The sequence below is a fragment of the Microcaecilia unicolor genome, chromosome 7 (assembly GCF_901765095.1).
Source record: "Microcaecilia unicolor chromosome 7, aMicUni1.1, whole genome shotgun sequence".
Classification (NCBI taxonomy): Eukaryota; Metazoa; Chordata; class Amphibia; order Gymnophiona; family Siphonopidae; genus Microcaecilia; species Microcaecilia unicolor.
In genome coordinates, this window is record NC_044037.1 from 277,360,158 (window position 1) to 277,377,747 (window position 17,590).

Here is a 17,590-nt window from a genome sequence, read left to right on the forward strand (position 1 = left end):
ATTGGAGGCTCTATTTAAATAATGAAATAAGGGAAAATTCCTAGTTGCAAATGAAGGCTCATACACCACAATCCCAATATCGACCCCGATTGAGGTGGAAGAAAAAGGTGAAAAAGAGTGACAGTCAAGGGGTGGAAGACTCCAAAACAGTTCTAGGATAACCAGAGAAAGCAAAGCAAATAAGTCCAAATGCTTCTAAAACATATGTTTAAATCATTTTTATTAGAAGCCAATCACAACTAAAGCAAATGCAAGTACACACCCAAAGTCGTGGCTAATACATCATCAATCTCTCCCCACCCCCATACCCTCCCTCAGTTCCTAAACACAATAAAACAACCGCACAAGGTAAAACACAAGTTTTAGGCAAAGTTAGCTTCTAAAACATATAAAAGTTTATATGTTTTAGAAACATTTGGACTTTTGTGCTTTGCATTCTCTGGTTATCCTAGGTAACAAATAGAAATAAAACAAAACATAGAAAAGAAAATAAGATGATACCTTTTTTATTGGACCAACTTAATACGTTTTTTGCTTAGCTTTCAAAGGTAACCCTTCTTCTTCAGATCAGAGATAAGCAAATGTTGGCAAACATCAGTATTTATAAGTGAAACACAAAGGCATTTCAATGACAGTCTCACAGAAAGAGGGTGGATGGTAATTAAGGGTGAAAAAGCAGTAGAATTTTATGGTTTACAATGGGCTAGAAAACCCAGATCTTTGTTAAATCCTGTCTGGTGGGTGTCAAAATGATTAAATATTTTGACAACCACCAGACAGGACTTAACAATACAAAAAGGTTTCATCTTATTTTCTTTTCTACGTGTTATTTCTATTTATTACCTTTAAAAGTGGACTAACACGGCTACCACATCACTTTTACTCTGGTTATCCTGGAACTGTTTTTGGAGACTTCCACCCCTTGACTGTCTATTTGACTGCTGTGAAAACATTTTTCCCCTGCTTTTGGAAAGACAGAGTAACAACTAGGCCAAAACAAAAGGATTTTAAACATGTACTTTTTGTACTTATTTACACTGAAAATATTTAGGTGACATATCTGCTGTGAAATCGAAATACTTCTGTACGACAGCAGAGCACCCATTAAAATAACGCTAACTAAACCTGCAAAAGTGATATATTCTTTTAATTACTTAACAGCAAATAAAAGACTAACCTTTTGATCTTCAATGTGCCCTCTGATGAGCTGAAGATGGAGACCATTTACCGAGATGGAATCAGAAGCCTGGTTTGATGGAAGAGCGGGGCTCAGACTGGATGAAGAGTTTTCACTGCTGTCCAAGATCTTTTCACAAGCCTCCATCATTGCCGTAACAGTCCTGTCATCATTATTTACTAAGCGGATTTCTTTCACATGTGGAGAAAGTGGAGCTTCTTGACAGAAGTCCTTGATTGTAGATACAATTATTGTAGCACAGAGCTCCAGAGGGAAACCAAAAATTCCTGAACTCAGTGCAGGAATGGCCACAGATCTAATGTGAGGATTCTTATTGACAAACATGAGAATTTCATTAACAGCACTACGAAGGTGCTGTTTACATATGCTCTCTGTGTATGAGGACCAAATGGGACCCACAGCATGAATGATGCACTTACAGGGAAGTGTTCCACCAGTGGTAACTGCTATTTTACCGGTGGGTACTTCCCCACGTTCTTTAACCCACATCATGCTCTCTTTTTCAACTTCTTTGCCCCCAGCCGTCATCAGCGCATAAGCAAGGCCAGCTGCATGGTCTAACCGGCTATTGGCGGCATTCACCACAGCATCTGCAGGATGCTTTGTCAGATCATCTTTCCATACAGAGAGCTCAACCTTCTTCCATGTTTTCCTGTATACTTTAATGGGACGCACAGAGTTGGTTTGGGTTGCCAAAGATGCAGAACCAGTAACGTAAGAAAAACAGCCAAATTTCTTCTCAATGACATCGCTCAACAGACTTTGACTCTCTGTAAGTGCTTTGTAAACATCATCCCCAATAGGAATGGAAACTTCATTCCGGTCAAACAATCCTGACTCTGCAGAATGGAATAATTATATTTAATTTACAAAGCAAACTAATTAGAACAAACATGGCATACTGTATCTGTTGAAGGTACAACAAAGCACAACTGTTATTTAATTGTATAATATCACCTTAATTTTGGTACTCCTGTACTGAAAAGATTTGTAATGTGTTTTGCTCACATCATATCATATAATAACACTAGCCGTTGAGCCCGTGAAAACAGGCTACTTTTGGAATGGGGGGGTTCCGAGCCCCCCCCCCAAGGTCGGCGCCGTCCCGCCGCCCCTCCACCCGGCCCGAGCAGCACTATAAACTTACATCATTCAGCACGCAGCAGCAGGCACATCAGCAAAGCTGCCGTCAGGGCGGGCTTCCTTCTCTGCCTGTGTCCCGCCCTCATGTGACGTAACGTCGGCGAGGGCGGGACAAAGGCAGAGAAGGAAGCCCGACGGCAGCTTAGCTGATGTGCCTGCTGCTGCGTGGTGATGTAAGTTCACAGTGCTCGGGCCAGATGGAGGGGCGGCGGCGACTCCGGGGGAGGGGGGAGGGGGAGCGGTTCCGATGTCTGCAGCATGCCAGTAGAGACTTCCCTCTCTGTCCCGCCCCCGTCATCACGTATTGATGCGGGGGCGGGGCAGAGAGGGAAGTCTCTACTGCGCATTTGCGAGTGAGTACGGTCACTCGCCGTTTATATGTTTGATGTGGCATGGAGCAGTAGCCTAATGGTTAGTGCAGTTACTCAAAACTAGGGAAGTTAAGGGTCAAATCACAACAACACTCTTTGTGATTTTGGGCAAATCACTTAACCCTCCGTTGCCTCGGGTACAAATTTAGATTGAGAGCCCTTCAGGGACAGAGAAATACCTATTGTACCTGAATGTAAATTGCCCTGAACTACTTCTGAAAAGCGATGAGCTAAATCCAAATCCCATCTAATCCCCCCCGTTTTGTTTGGCTTCACTTTGATTAAATTCCAAAGAGAAAAGATTTGTGCCGTAATCTTTTTACATGTTATTTTGGTTTCCTCTACGTACAAGCATTTATGTGACTCTTCTTACCCATCTCAAGAGCAAAGCACAATATGGCTTTTCCTTAGTTTTACAAATGTACATTAGACAAGCCACATCATCACATCAAGTACAGCATGTTAATATTTATTGATCTCCTATTTAACCCAAACCAGGGGAAGACCCCTTTCCTGTCAGCACTGGCCCCCTAATTCTGATCCCTGATTCTATGAAGCTCGCCAAAAATTATGTGTGCAAATTTAGGTGTTTTCCCAATTTGCGCGTGCAATTTAATAGAATGAGCCCATTAGTGCCAATAATTGGCTTTTAACAAGCCATTATTGGCACTAATTAGATTTAATTGGGACTAACACATGTAAAGTTAAGCATGGGATCCGCGCATAAAATTACTGTTCAAAAAAGGGGGCACAGAAATGGGAAGTTGCATTTTGGGATGGATCAGGGGTGGGCATAGTTTTGAGTTAAGCGCGTCATTACAGGATAACTATTCTCCACGCATAAATATAGAGACGGGCCTTTTCACCACATTTTTACTGTTGCAAATGGTGGTGCTTAAATTTATGCACGACCTGTCCACTTAAGGAGAAATTAGATCTTACCTGCTAATTTGCTTTCCTTTAGTCACTCCGGAACGGCCCAGGATTGGACTGATGGGTTGTGCACTCCTTCCAGCAGGTGGAGACTGAGAAGTTCCGACTCTGGGAGCCAATAGGAGCCGTGGCCATGTGACCCTAGATTCAGTATTTCAGTAACAAAACAGGAAAAAGAAAGAACTACCTTCTGTGCCACCAGAAATCTGAGCAGCCACGAAAGTACTGCAAACAGCGTGCACACAGACACCGAAATCTCTTATGTCTGGTAACTGCAAACACAACATGCCCTGGAGAAGATGTTTGAGAATTATGACTTTTTTTTGTCTTGTAGAGTTAAAGTGAAACATGCAGAGTAGCTCCACTCTGGAACTCTCCGACCGAAAAAAAACAAGTGAACACGACTTAAACCACTCTTTGGCACAACAAACAACATACTGAACTAAAACTACGGGAGGGACGTGGACTGGTCCGGAGGGACTAAAGGAAAGCAAATTAGCAGGTAAGGTCTAATTTCTCCTTCCTTAGCGTCCCTCTAGGCCAGCCCAGGATTGGACTGATGGGACGTATCAAAGCAGTATCCTTAAGGAAGGGACCCCAGCAACCCCACTGTGAGAACCCTCGCTCCAAAAACCGCTTCCTGATGACACTATAAATCCAACATGTCATGCTTAGAGAAAGAACGTAAAGAAGCCCAAGTAGCAGCTTTACAAATTTCTAGAGATGGTACCAAAAACCTCTCCGCCCAAGAAGCTGTTTGATCCTTGGCAGAATGGGCCTCGAGTTTCTCCGGACCCGGTTTTGCCGCTAAGAGGTATGCGGAAACTTTCATCTCCTTAAGCCACCTAGAAATAGTGGATTTGGAAGCCGCTAACCCCTTGCGAGAACCTCCAATAAGCAGAAACAGGCGATCTGAGCACCTGAAAACCTCTGTGACCTTCAGATAATGCTTGAGAGACCTTTTAACATCCAGCGTCCATAACCTTTGCTGATCCTCCGAACTGGAGGATCCCAAAATTGGCAAAACCACCGACTGGGAAAGATGAAAACATGAGACCACTTTCGGAAGAAACGAGGGCAAGGGACGCAAAATCACCCACTCTCTAGAAAACTCCAAGAAAGGAGACCTACAGGAGAAGGCCTGTAACTCCAATACTCGTCTAGCCAAAGCTATAGCAACCAAAAATACTGTCTTGAGAGTTAAATCCTTAAGGGAACAAGAAGACAAAAGTTCAAAGGGAGGCCTAGTGAGAACAGAAAGCACCAAATTCAGGTTCCAGGAAGGAAAAATGTCCCTGACCGGAGGGCAAAGGAGACAGACTCCCTTCAAAAAACTCGACATATCTGGGTGACAAACTAATGACTTACCTTGCACTCTACCACAAAGCAGGATAAATCTGCCATCTACACTTTAGGGGACGCGAGAGCCAAACCTTTGTCAAACCCCTGCTGCACAAAATCCAGCATCTCCACTACAGAAGCACAGAGAGGAATGATACCCTTCTCAGAACATCACTTTTCAAAAATCCACCAAATTCTAATATAATTCAGAGATGTGGACCGACAACGCAACCGAAGCATGGTGGAAGTGACCTGTGAAGAGTAACCCCTCTTCAGCAAGCACGCCTGTTCAAGAGCCAGGCCGTAAGACAAAAATCGAGCCGGGTCTGGATGAAGAATTGGACCCTAGGCCAGAAGACCGACCTAATCTGGGAGCCGAATCAGAGGAGCCGATTGAAGACGAATTAGATATGCATACCATGGACTGCGAGACCAGTCCAGAGCCACCAAGACCACCAGGCCTCCCGTGTGCCTCGATCCTCTGAATGAGTCGCCCCAGAAGAGGCCACTGAGGAAACGCGTAGAGAAGAGCTGGAGGCCACTAATGAAGAAGAGAATCGATTCCTTCCAACTTGACTCCTTTCTGCGACTGAAGCGAGGCACTTTTGAGTTGACTCGTGGCGAAAAGATCCAAGAGAGGAATACCCCACCGCGGACAGAGGGACCATTCTTCCAGATTGAGGGTGCGACAGCTGAGAAAATCTGACTGGACTTTCTGCTCTCCCGCTACATGAGAGGCCAAGAGAAGAGCCAGATGAGACTCCAACCAGGCCATGAGTTTCACCGACTCCTACTGCAAGAGGCGACTTCTGGTCCCTCCTTGCCGATTGACATGACCCACCTCTGTTGCGTAGTCCGAGAGAATGTGCACCGCAGCTCTGAACATGGAAGAGAAGGCTTCCAGCACCAGCCGAATCGCCATGGTTTCCAACAGGTTGATCGACAGGGACGTCTCTTGGGGAATCCACAGGCCCTGAGCAAACCTCCCCATACAGTGAGCTCCCCAACCCCTGAGGTTCGCATCTGTCGTCACCACTATCCACTGGGGTACGTCCAGCAGCATCCCCTTGGACAGACTGCACATACTCAACCACCAGAACAAAACTGCTGCGTTCCTGGGCTCACAGGGACAACCTCTTCCAAAGAGAGTCCATTTGAAGAGACCACCTGGACAGAGTAAAGACTCTGACCCAAGGTACCACCTCTATCGCTGCAGTCATCTAGCCCAGAACCTGGAAATAATCCCAAGCACAGGGGAGGTGCTTGCGCAACAAGCTCTGAATCTGTGACTGTAGCTTGAGAATTCTGTTTGGAGGAAGAAAAATCCAACCACATGCTGTGTCGAAGGACACTCTCAAATACTCCAGGGACTCCTTCATTCAACTGAAACAGCGCTTGCTAAAGTCTCCAATGATCTGTTCCTGACCAGATCCACAAGTCTCTATTCTATCCTCATCCTTCTCGATCTATCTGCTGCTTTTGACACTGTTGATCACAGACTACTCCTTGATATGCTGTCCATACTTGGATTTCAGGGCTCTGTTCTTTCCTGGTTTTCTTCTTATCTCTCCCAGCTTACTTTTAGTGTATACTCTAGTGGATCCTCTTCTACTTCTATCCCCCTGTCAGTTGGTGTACCTCAGGGATCTGTCCTGGGACCTCTTTTCTCCATCTATACTTCTTCCCTTGGTACTCTGATCGCATCCCATAGTTTTCAGTATCATCTTTACGCCGATGACTCCCAGATCTACCTCTCCACACCAGAAATCTCAGCCAAAATCCAGGCCAAAGTATCAGCCTGCCTGTCTGACATTGCTGCCTGGATGTCTCAGCGCCACCTGAAACTAAACATGGACAAGACTGAGCTTCTTATCTTTCCCCCTAAACCAACCTCTCCTCCTCCCCCATTCTCTATTTCTGTGGATAACACTCCCATCCTTCCTGTCTCATCAGCTCGTAACCTTGGGGTCATCTTCAACTCCTCCCTCTCCTTCTCTGCACATATTCAACAGACTGCTAAAACCTGTCGTTTCTTTCTCTATAATATCACCAAAATTCGTCCTTTCCTTTCTGAGTACACTACCAGAACCCTCATCCACACTCTTATCACCTCTCTTTTAGACTATTGCAACTTGCTTCTCACAGGTCTCCCACTTAGCCATCTCTCTCCTCTTCAATCTGTTCAAAATTCTGCTGCACGACTAATATTCCGCCAGTGTCATTATGCTCATATTAGCCCTCTCCTCAAGTCACTTCACTGGCTTCCTATCCGTTTCCGCATACAGTTCAAACTCCTCTTATTGACCTATAAGTGCATTCACTTTGCAGCTCCTCAGTACCTCTCCACTCTCATCTCTCCCTACATTCCTCCCCTGGAACTCCGTTCACTGGGTAAATCTCTCTTATCTGCACCCTTTTCCTCCACTGCTAACTCCAGACTCCGTTCCTTTTATCTTGCTGCACCTTATGCCTGGAATAGACTTCCTGAGCCGGTCCGTCAAGCTCCATCTCTGGCCGTCTTCAAATCTAAGCTAAAAGCCCACCTTTTTGATGCTGCTTTTAACTCCTAACTCTTGTTCACTTGTTCAGAACCCTTATTTTATCATCCTGACTTTAATATTCCCTTATCTCTTGTTTGTTCGTCCTAATTAGATTGTAAGCTCTGTTGAGCAGGGACTGTCTCTTCATGTTCAAGTGTACAGTGCTGCGTACGTCTAGTAGCACTATAGAAATGATAAGTAGTAGTAGTAGTAGTAATAGACTGAGAAGGAACCAGACAGCTCTTGAGGAAGTTGATTACCCAGCTGAGGGACTGCAGGAACTGAACCACCCGAGCCATGACTTGCAGAATCACTTGATACAACTTTTCCCAGATCAACCAGTCATCCAGGTAGGGGTGAACCAGAATGCCCTCCTTCTTGAGAGCGGCTGCCATCACCACCATCACCTTGGTGAACGTATGGAGAGCCGTAACCAGACCAAACAGAAGCGCCCGAAACTGAAAATGATGCCCCAGAACCACAAAGCGAAGAAACCTCTGTGGAAAAGGTAAGATTGGAACATGTAGATATGCCTCCGTCAGATCCAGAGCAGTCAGAAATTTGCCAGTCCCAACAGAGACAACGGATTGAAGGGTCTCCATTCAGAAACTGGAAACTTTGAGGGCCCAACTGACCGCCTTCAGATATAAAATGCCACAAAGTAAATTGAATAACGGCCCTGTCTGACCTCTGAAGATGGCATGGGACAAATAGCTTGAAGGTCCAAAAGCCTTTGCAGCATGTCCCATACCGCACTCGCTTTCAGTTGAGAGCAGAAGGGAGACTCCAAGAAGGCATCGTAAAGGGGCCGTGCGAACGCCAAGGCATACCCGTCTCGAATAACCTCTAACACCCACTGGTCTAAGGTAATCTGGGCCCACCTCTGTAAAAACTGAGAGAGACGACCTCCCACTGGAATCAGAGGAGGGGTCTGCGCACCTTCATCAGGATTGCCGGCAGGAGATTGGAACGAGCGGCCGGGCTCTCGTCCACCACGGCAGGAACCACGAAAGGACTGAGACCTCTGAATGAACCTAGACCTCTGGGATTGCATCCCTCTCCCAGGTCAAAAGCAGTGAAAATCATGTCCTCATCCCCTGGGAAGAGATGTACCTCAGCCGGCAGCCCTAGGCCTATCCTCCGGAACCCTTGAAGGGAAACTTATTCAGCTTAGATTTGGAGGCGGAATCCGCTGACCAATCTCTCAACCAAAGGTAACGGCGAGCCGCCACCCCCAAGGCCATGGACTTGGAGAAGGCCCTCAACAAATCACACAAGGCATATGCCAAAAACGCTGAGCCCATCTCGAGTTTGGCCACTTCCGCATCTATGGAAGCCAAATTGTCTGACTCCCTGTCCAAGACTCTTTCAGCCCATCAGAAGCAAGCTCTAGCTACCAAGGAACCACAGATAGCCACCTGCACTGTCAAAGAAAAGACATCAAAGCAACTCTTCAAAAGAGCTTCGACCACACGATCCTGGACATCCCTAAGAGCCGTACTACCATTGACAGGGGCTGTATTATGCTTATTTACTGCCAAAACCACAGCGTCCACTACAGGAATCTTAAGAAGAGTCCTATCCTGCTCCGGGACCGGATAAAGACGCACCATAGACCTGGCTAGGCAAAAGGGAGAATCCAGCACATCCCACTGAGCCTGAATAATGTCCCTGATGTCCTGCTGCACAGGAAAGGTCTTTCCTGAATGTCTAATGCCCTTGACTAACAGGTCCACCTTACAGACCTCAGGGACCTAAGGCTGCTCATCATCAAAATGAAGGGTGGAAGCTACTAAGGAATTAAGTTCCTGAAGGCCCTCCTTATGGAAGATCCTCACCACTGAAGGTTGTTGATTCAGTCGCAAGAGGATCCTCCAAATGCTGACCCTCCATCTCTTCTAAGGAAGGCATGTCCAACTCTGAAAGGTAGTCCTCCTGGAGATCCCAGGACACCATAGTCCTCTTTGCAGGAGCTATTTGCCTTGTCAGGGCATCCCCTGAGGGAGAGACCCCCACGCCTGATTTCTTTAATAAGAAAGCCTGATACATTTGTAGGATGAACTCGGAGGGAAAACCTCCCTCATGGGGTCCTAAGGCCTGAGATAGAACAACCGCAGAGTGCTCAGTTGGCTGAGTTAAGGCAGGAGTGGCCCAATATGAGAGGAGCAAAATCTGACAAAATGGCGGTTTTTCCCACCAAGATAGGAGCGCTAGCTGCTGCAGTACCCGAAGAAGTCGGGGGAGACACTACTGAAGACGCCGTCAGAGAGTGAGCCATCATCGAATCTACTGAAGTGCAGAACTTGCATGTGCCGGTCGCGCCGAACCCCAACCCCCCGCTGCAAATTCCACAGTGCAAGAGTTTCTCATACATCACGGCTGAAAGAAGGAGCCTTGCTCTACTGCGGTTACCATGAGAAGCAAAGCCGGTGCGACTGCCCAAGGCAACAACCGAGGGGAGAAACGGCCGTTTTGGGGGGTTTGGGGGGGGGGGGGTTCCTCCAAAGGGGTAAAGCTGTTCCCTGTTAAAAATGAGCAGCCAAGACCAGTGGGAGCACCAAATGGGAGGAAGGAGGGGGAGGGACCTGGTACCCCCGAGTGTAGCACCCCTCATAACAAGACTAACCATGAGCACAGAAGTCCAAAATTAGTAATTTTTTTTTTTTAAATAAGGATAGAAAGAAGATAGACAGGAGACTAAGGACTCACCTCCTTCCACCTGCTGGAGTCTGAGAATACTAAATCTAGAGTCACATGGCCACGGTTCCTATTGGCTTCCAGAGTCAAAACTTCTCAGTCTCCACCTGCTGGAAGGAGTGCACAACCCATCAGTCCAATCCTGGACCGGTCCGAAGGGATGCTAAGGAAGCGTTCATTCTATAAACTGCGCCAAACTTTAGGCATGACATAGCTTGAGTATTTTTCGGCGTTGATTTTTTAGGCACCATATATAGAATCTAGCCCTATTTGTGTGCTTAAATTTATAAAATATTGCCATTCACGTGGGTAAATGTACTCTTATGCATATAATGGCAGCTCAATGTATATACGCAAATGACTTAGCATTTAACTGAAGGGGGTGTTCACCAAGGAAGGGCATGGGTGGGGCCAACATTTATGTGCTTAATTTACAACAGACTATAATTTTCATGCGTAAATGCTGCATTTAGGCACTTGCATCTATGTGAAACCTGCTGTAAATGTGCATGCCTAAATGCAGTGTACTGATGCCAGTTTAGACCACTATTCTTTAAGAACCCTTACACGTGTAAATGTTTTTATAGGGCAGATTCACTACCTGCAAAAAGTGGGAACCAACATTTTGGCAACCTGTTCTAGAACTGCCTCCTTTACGATTTCCCTCAGACCTGGGTTAATCACCATTTCAAGTTTCATAGAAACACAGCCAAATGTAAGTAGATAAAGACCATGTGGCCTATCCAGTCTGCCCATCCATGCCATCTACTATCCCTTCCTTTCCCTCAGACATCCTATGTACCTGTCTCAAACTTTCTTAACATAACAACACACTAAATGTTGGCAGCTAAAGACCTGCATGGTCATCCAGGCAGCCCAACAAAGTGGCAGGTTCCACTTCATCATGATTTACCACTGATGCACTTTGAGGCTCATTTTCAAAAAGAAAAACATCTCAAAATCGGAATAAAGTGACATTTGGATGTTTTTCTCCAAAAAACAATTGCAATTTGGGCATTCCCAAAACGTGGACATTTTTCTGCCACAATGGTACAAAACAAAAACATCCAGGGCTAAAAGTTAGATATTTAAATCTATACCTGCTTCAATCACTCCTAAGTCACAAAAAGGTGCCCTAAATGACGAGATGACCACTTGAAGGGTTATGACATGACCCCCCCTCACTCCCCCAGTGGTCACTGACCTCCTCCCACCCCACCCCCACAGACGTGAAAGAAACAGTACATACCAGCCTCTATGACAACTTCAGATCAGAAGCATAGCCAGGTTGTGACGCCAGGGGGAGTGGAGAGGCGAACGTGCACGCGCACGGTGTAGATGCGACGGACTGCCTGAAAAATAGGCACCAGCACTGTCCGTTTGGTGGAGAAGTTGCTCCCCTGGTGCCCCATCTAGCTACACCACTACTTCAGATGTTATAGTCAGACCTATCATCAGATTTCCATAGTGTTCAACTGTTTTGTCAGCAGGGTTAGTATCGATCCCATTATCAGACTAGGTTCAATAATTATAAGTCACTTGTTTGGGTTTGGAAATCAGATTGTAATAATAATGGAAATTTTATGAGAACAAAATACAGATATTTGTATAAAACCAGGAAATCAGGGGGATCCCAAAACTTGGTCCGTAAGGACCACACCCAGCTGACTTTCAGGAATATGCACACAATGGAGGCAGCGCATGTAAGCATATCGCCGGCATATTCATTGTGGAAACCTAAAAAAAAAAAAAAACCTGACTGGTTTGCAGCCCTTGAGGGCCAAATCTGGGGACTTCTGGTATAAATCACAGGCTATTGCACAATATAAAAGGAGCCGATTCTTACCTGATTTTGTTTCAGAATATGTGGTATCCTGTGAAAAACAAAAAGCGTGATAAACCATTTCTTATCTATTTCATGAATACATTTTAAAACCACTAGTGCCAAAAAAATGGTCAAAGTACCGTCAGTAATTTGAACAAGAATTTCTAAAACAAATAAAGTATTACTTAGCAGCGTATTTTCAAAGCACTTAGACTTACAAAGTTACATAGTAAAGTGGTGTGGTAGCTGCGTCAGTCCACTTTTAGAGGTAAAAGAGTGAAGAAAATAAGATGATACCTTTTTTTTTTTAATTGGACTAGCAATACATTTTTTGATTCGTTTTTGAAGGTAACCCTTCTTCAGATTAGAAATAAGCAAATGTTGACAAATATCAGAAGATGTATTATTATTTACTAGTAAAAAAGCCCCGTTTCTGATGCAAATGAAACGGGGGCTAGAAATGTTTTCTTCTGTGTGCATTTGGGAGTGTGTGTGTCCCTGCCCTCTGCCCTCTCTCCCCTCCCCCCTCTGAGTCCTTCAGTAAAAAAGCCCTGTTTCTGATGCAAATGAAATGGGGGGGGGGGGGGGGAGAGCAAGGTTTTCTTCTGTGTGCATGTGGGAGTGTGTGTGTCCCTGCCCTCTGCCCTCTCTCCCCTCCGAGTCCTTCAGTAAAAAAAGCCCTGTTTCTGATGCAAATGAAACGGGGGGGGGGGGGGGGGGGCTAGCAAGGTTTTCTTCTGTGTGCATGTGGGAGTGTGTGTGTCCCTGCCCTCTGGCCTCTCTCCCCTCCCCCCTCTGAGTCCTTCACTGTTACAGAGCCAGCGATTTCGTGCTGTGCTGTTTTCCTTCACTGACTGTTTGTGTTACAGACAGGGCGGGGCAGACACTCATGGGGAAACCGGATATCTCTCCCCCTTCACACTTCCATCTAGAGGCTTCATAGAACGTTGGTGTTGCCTTTTATATAGAGAGATTTTAATTTTGCTCACACCTTTTTCAGTAGTAGCTTAAGGTGAGTTACAATCAGGTACACTGGGTATGTATAAGTACATAAGTATATAATAATAATAATAATAAGTGTATATAACATATAAGTGAAACACAAAAGAATTCCAATGACAGTCTCACAGGAAGAGGGTGGGGTAGGTTAGGTGAAAAACAGCGTGGAGGAGTGGCCTAGTGGTTAGAGCACTGGTCTTGACATTCAGAGGTGGCAAGTTCAAACCCACTGTTGCTCCTTGTGATCTTGGGCAAGTCACTTAACCCTCCATTGCTTCAGGTACAAACTTAGATTGTTGAGCCCTCCGGGGTCATAGACATACCCAGTGTACCTGAATGTAAGTCACCTTGAGCTACTACTGAAAAGGTGTCAGCAAAATAAAAAATAAATAAATAAAATAAACAGGGGGAGCTAGGTGGGAGAGAGAGAGAGATGGATGCCCGATAAGAGGCTGACAAAGCAGTATAATTTTATGGTTTATAGTGGGATAGAAAGCCCAGAACCCTGTCTGGTGGGTGTCAAAATAGTTCATCATTATGACTTCAAAGGTCTTTCTTGGATCGTCTTAAAATTTCCTTCTAGTATTCTCACCATAAGATCATTGATACAGTGTTCTGGTTTTCTAAAGTGCTGTCCCACAAAGGTCGCATCCTGGTTGGCATTGAAATGTTTAATATTATGTCTATGTAAATCAGTGCTTTTTTTTGTGCCGGTACGCACTGGTACGGCATACCGGAACCTTTTTTTTTTTTTGCTAATAAAATAAAATAAAAAATTAATTTGTTTGTGAATGGATCTGGGATCTGCATCCAAATTTGGAAAACCTATATAGAATTTGGGGGACAAAATATACAATATTCTTTCTTTTTCATTATTCAGTCCCATAAGTCTCTGTCTGCACCTGCACCACTGACATCGCATTGTAAAGCTACTTTCTTTTTAAAAAGAAAAGTAAAATTACCTAAGTGTTTACTCAATACGGTAATTCAGTATTAGTTATTACCTTTGAATGGGCCATTCTTTCCTGTCAGTTTATTTTCTATTTCAATTTGTCTCGTATACGTTTTGTGTTTTCCAGTTTACAAACTCTCATGCGCACCTAAAGAAGAAAACACATAAACAGTGACAAGATTAGAATAATCTACAAATTTTACATTAATACACGCATGTATTATGAGGCCGGTTTACTAAGCCACATTCTAAGGATTTGGATTTATGGCAAATAACATGAGTTAACAAGAAATAAATGCTTGATAAATTTCTACAATATGAATTATTACACCATAACACATGAAAATCTGACCTCATATGTACCAAATAATATGTGTTGTATACAAAACAACTCATTTTGCAAAATGGAAGCATAAAAAACGTAAGACTTGATATACAGGGTCAGACCAAAGGTCCATCAAGCCCAATATCCTGTTTCCAACAGTGGCCAATCCAGGTCACGAGTACTTGGTAGGATTATGCTAACATTTTCAATATGGGCTGACCAGAATTGGAAAGAATACTCAAGGTGTAGTCAGTCCATGAAATAGATACTGCGGAATTATGATCTTCTCTGTTTTCTACTACTACTACTATTTAGCATTTCTATAGCGCTACAAGGCATACGCAGCGCTGCACAAACATAGAAGAAAGACAGTCCCTGCTCAAAGAGCTATGTAATAAAAGTAAGCCAAGTATAGGACAATCAAGCCATTGTGACATCACTGATGAGGTTGACTCTTATTGGTGGCCTGAGGCATTATGACATCACAATATTAGCTCTGGTTACAAGAGACTACTACTATTACTATTTATCACTTCTATAGCGCTACAAGGCATACGCAGCGCTGCACAAACATAGAAGAAAGACAGTCCCTGCTCAAAGAGCTTACAATCTAATAGACAAAAACTAAATAAAGCAAGCAAATCAAATCAATTAATGTGAACGGGAAGGAAGAGAGGAGGGTAGGTGGAGGCGAGTGGTTACAAGTGGTTACGAGTCAAAAGCAATGTTAAAGAGGTGGGCTTTCAGTCTAGATTTAAAGGTGGCCAAGGATGGGGCAAGACGTAGGGGCTCAGGAAGTTTATTCCAGGCGTAGGGTGCAGCGAGACAGAAGGTACGTAACCATGCAGCGTGCGCTGACTGCTGATTAACGCCGGTAACCCCCATCCCCCACATGATAGAAAATAGAGAAAATTATTTTCTACCACGGGATTCTGTGTGCAGCAAACTCAGAATTACCACTGGGCGCAAGCACTAGCCTTGTAGTAGTAACGATTTAGCACGCACTACCCACACCTTAGTAAAAGGGCCCCATACATTCTTCTTTTTTACACTTGGACGCCCCTTCTTCTTCTGCGATAGGAGTTGGGAATTAATTTTTTGGGTCCTCCCTTAGTCTCACCCGAAACATGCCTAGACCATGCACCCTTGCCACATGGACGTCCTGCAGGGTTAGATGTCTATATGCTGCCTTTGTAGAATTGTTGATTTAGACGTCCATGCAACACGAACATTTAAATGCCAGTTTTCAGAGGTCCAAAACAAGAATAGAGCTTCTAAAATAAAATTCACTATGAGGAAAAGCTAAAGCGGCTAGGGCTCTTCAGGTCGGAGAAAAGGCGGCTGAGGGGAGATATGATAGAGGTCTATAAAATAATGAGTGGAGTTGAACAGGTAGATGTGAAGAGTCTGTTCACGCTTTCCAAAAATACTAGGACTAGGGGGCATGCGATGAAGCTATAATGTAGTAAATTTAAAACAAATTGGAGAAAACATTTCTTCACTCAACTTTTCTAATAATTCCTAACATTCTGCTTGTTATGTATGGCCACCAACATACACTAAGTATAAGATTTCAACTTATTGCCCACAATGGCTCCTAGTGTGGAACCTAGCATTGTGTGGCTATAATTTGGGTAATACTTCCCAATGTGCATCATTTTACACTTGTTCACATTAAATTTCAGCTGCCATTTGGATGTCCAGCCTCCCTATCTTGCATGGTCCTCCTGCAATTTCTCACAATCTGTATGTGATTTAACAACTTTGAATAATTTTTTGTCATCTGTAAATTTGATCACCTGACTTGTTGGTTCAATGTGGCTTACAAAACTAAAACAACCTGAACATTTTTACTGAGTACTGTACAAAGTGACTAAAAGAGCTAGAAATTGGGCACCAGAGGTCCATATGACTGTTCTAATACAAGAGGAACAGACTAAGTAGAGACATATCAACTGTGGAATGGGTTTAGTTCGTTCTTTTCCTCACCTAAAGATTTACTAAAAAAAAAAAAAAAAAAAGAACGCTTTTAAATGTTTCTGAACACTCAGATATTAGGTTATACATCTTAGGTATTTTGGTAATAAATTCTATTGCTTCATACTCTGGTATGAAGACCCTGCTGCTAGTACAGATTTGTATATTATTTTCTGACAATTTAGAAAGCTCAAATTCAGAACCTCTAGGGTTGCATTTTCTGAAGTGCTACCCGTTCCACGCGCAGGGCCCAAGAGACAGGCAGAGCTCCGGAGTCTCAATGAATGGATGAGACGATGGTGCAGGGAGGCGGGTTTTAGATTTGTTAGGAACTGGGCAACATTCTGGGGAAGGAGGAGCCTATTCCGAAAGGATGGGCTCCACCTTAACTAGGGTGGGGGACCAGGCTGCTGGCATCAGCATTTAAAAAGAAGATAGAGAAGCTTTTAAACTAGAAACTGGGGAAGGTCGACAGTCGCTCAAAAGTGAACGGTTCGGAATAAGGTATTTTTCAAAGATATCACCAAAACAGGGAAGATAGGGTATCCTGATAGTGAGGTTGCAAAAGAGACCGTAGTAGATCAGGTGTCCTTAAATAAAAATAAAAATCAGACAAAAGATTACAAATTAATACTGTCAACTACTGAGCATGATTAAAATAGGAACAAACATAGTTTGAAATGTCTATATGCAAATTTCAGAAACCTAAGAAATAAGATGGGAGAGTTAGAATATATTGCACTAAATGAAAAATTAGATATAATAGGCATCTCTGAGACCTGGTGGAAGAATGATAACCAATGGGACACTGTCATACCAGGGTACAAACTGTATCGTAGTGATAGGGTGGATCGAATTGGTAGAGGGGTAGCACTGTATGATTAAGGAGGGCCTTGAATCAAGTAGATTGCAAAATTCTGCAGGAAACAAAACATATCTTGAAATTCCATGTGTACAGGGGAATAGGGTAGCTATAGGAGTGTACTACCATCTGCCTGGGCAGGATGAACAGACGGATGTAGAAATGTTATCAGAAATTAGGGAGGCTAACAAACTGGGCAACACAATAACGGCTGATTTTCCATCACCCCGATATTGACTGGATAAATGTAACATCAGGGCATGCTAGGGAAGTAAAATTCCTTGGCAAAATCAAGGGCTGTTTTATGGAGCAGCTGGTACAGGACCTAGTCCTTAGTGGAGTGCATGATCTGGTGCGGGAGGTTAATGGTGCTGGGGCTGCTTGATAACAGTGATCATAATATGATCAGATTTGATATTAGCTTTGG

The 17,590-nt window shown here is 44.1% G+C and overlaps 1 protein-coding gene across 1 annotated transcript in view; it reads right to left on the bottom strand.

Annotated features, from left to right (window-relative positions):
* PARP9 (poly(ADP-ribose) polymerase family member 9) overlaps positions 1 to 17,590 on the bottom strand; it is a 63,275-nt gene that overhangs the window by 41,086 nt on the left and 4,599 nt on the right. Inside the window, 3 exon segments of the mRNA XM_030209177.1 lie at positions 1,178 to 2,037; positions 12,070 to 12,097; positions 14,052 to 14,147. Of these exon segments, the coding sequence (XP_030065037.1) occupies positions 1,178 to 2,037; positions 12,070 to 12,097; positions 14,052 to 14,066 (903 nt within the window). The 5' untranslated portion in view covers positions 14,067 to 14,147.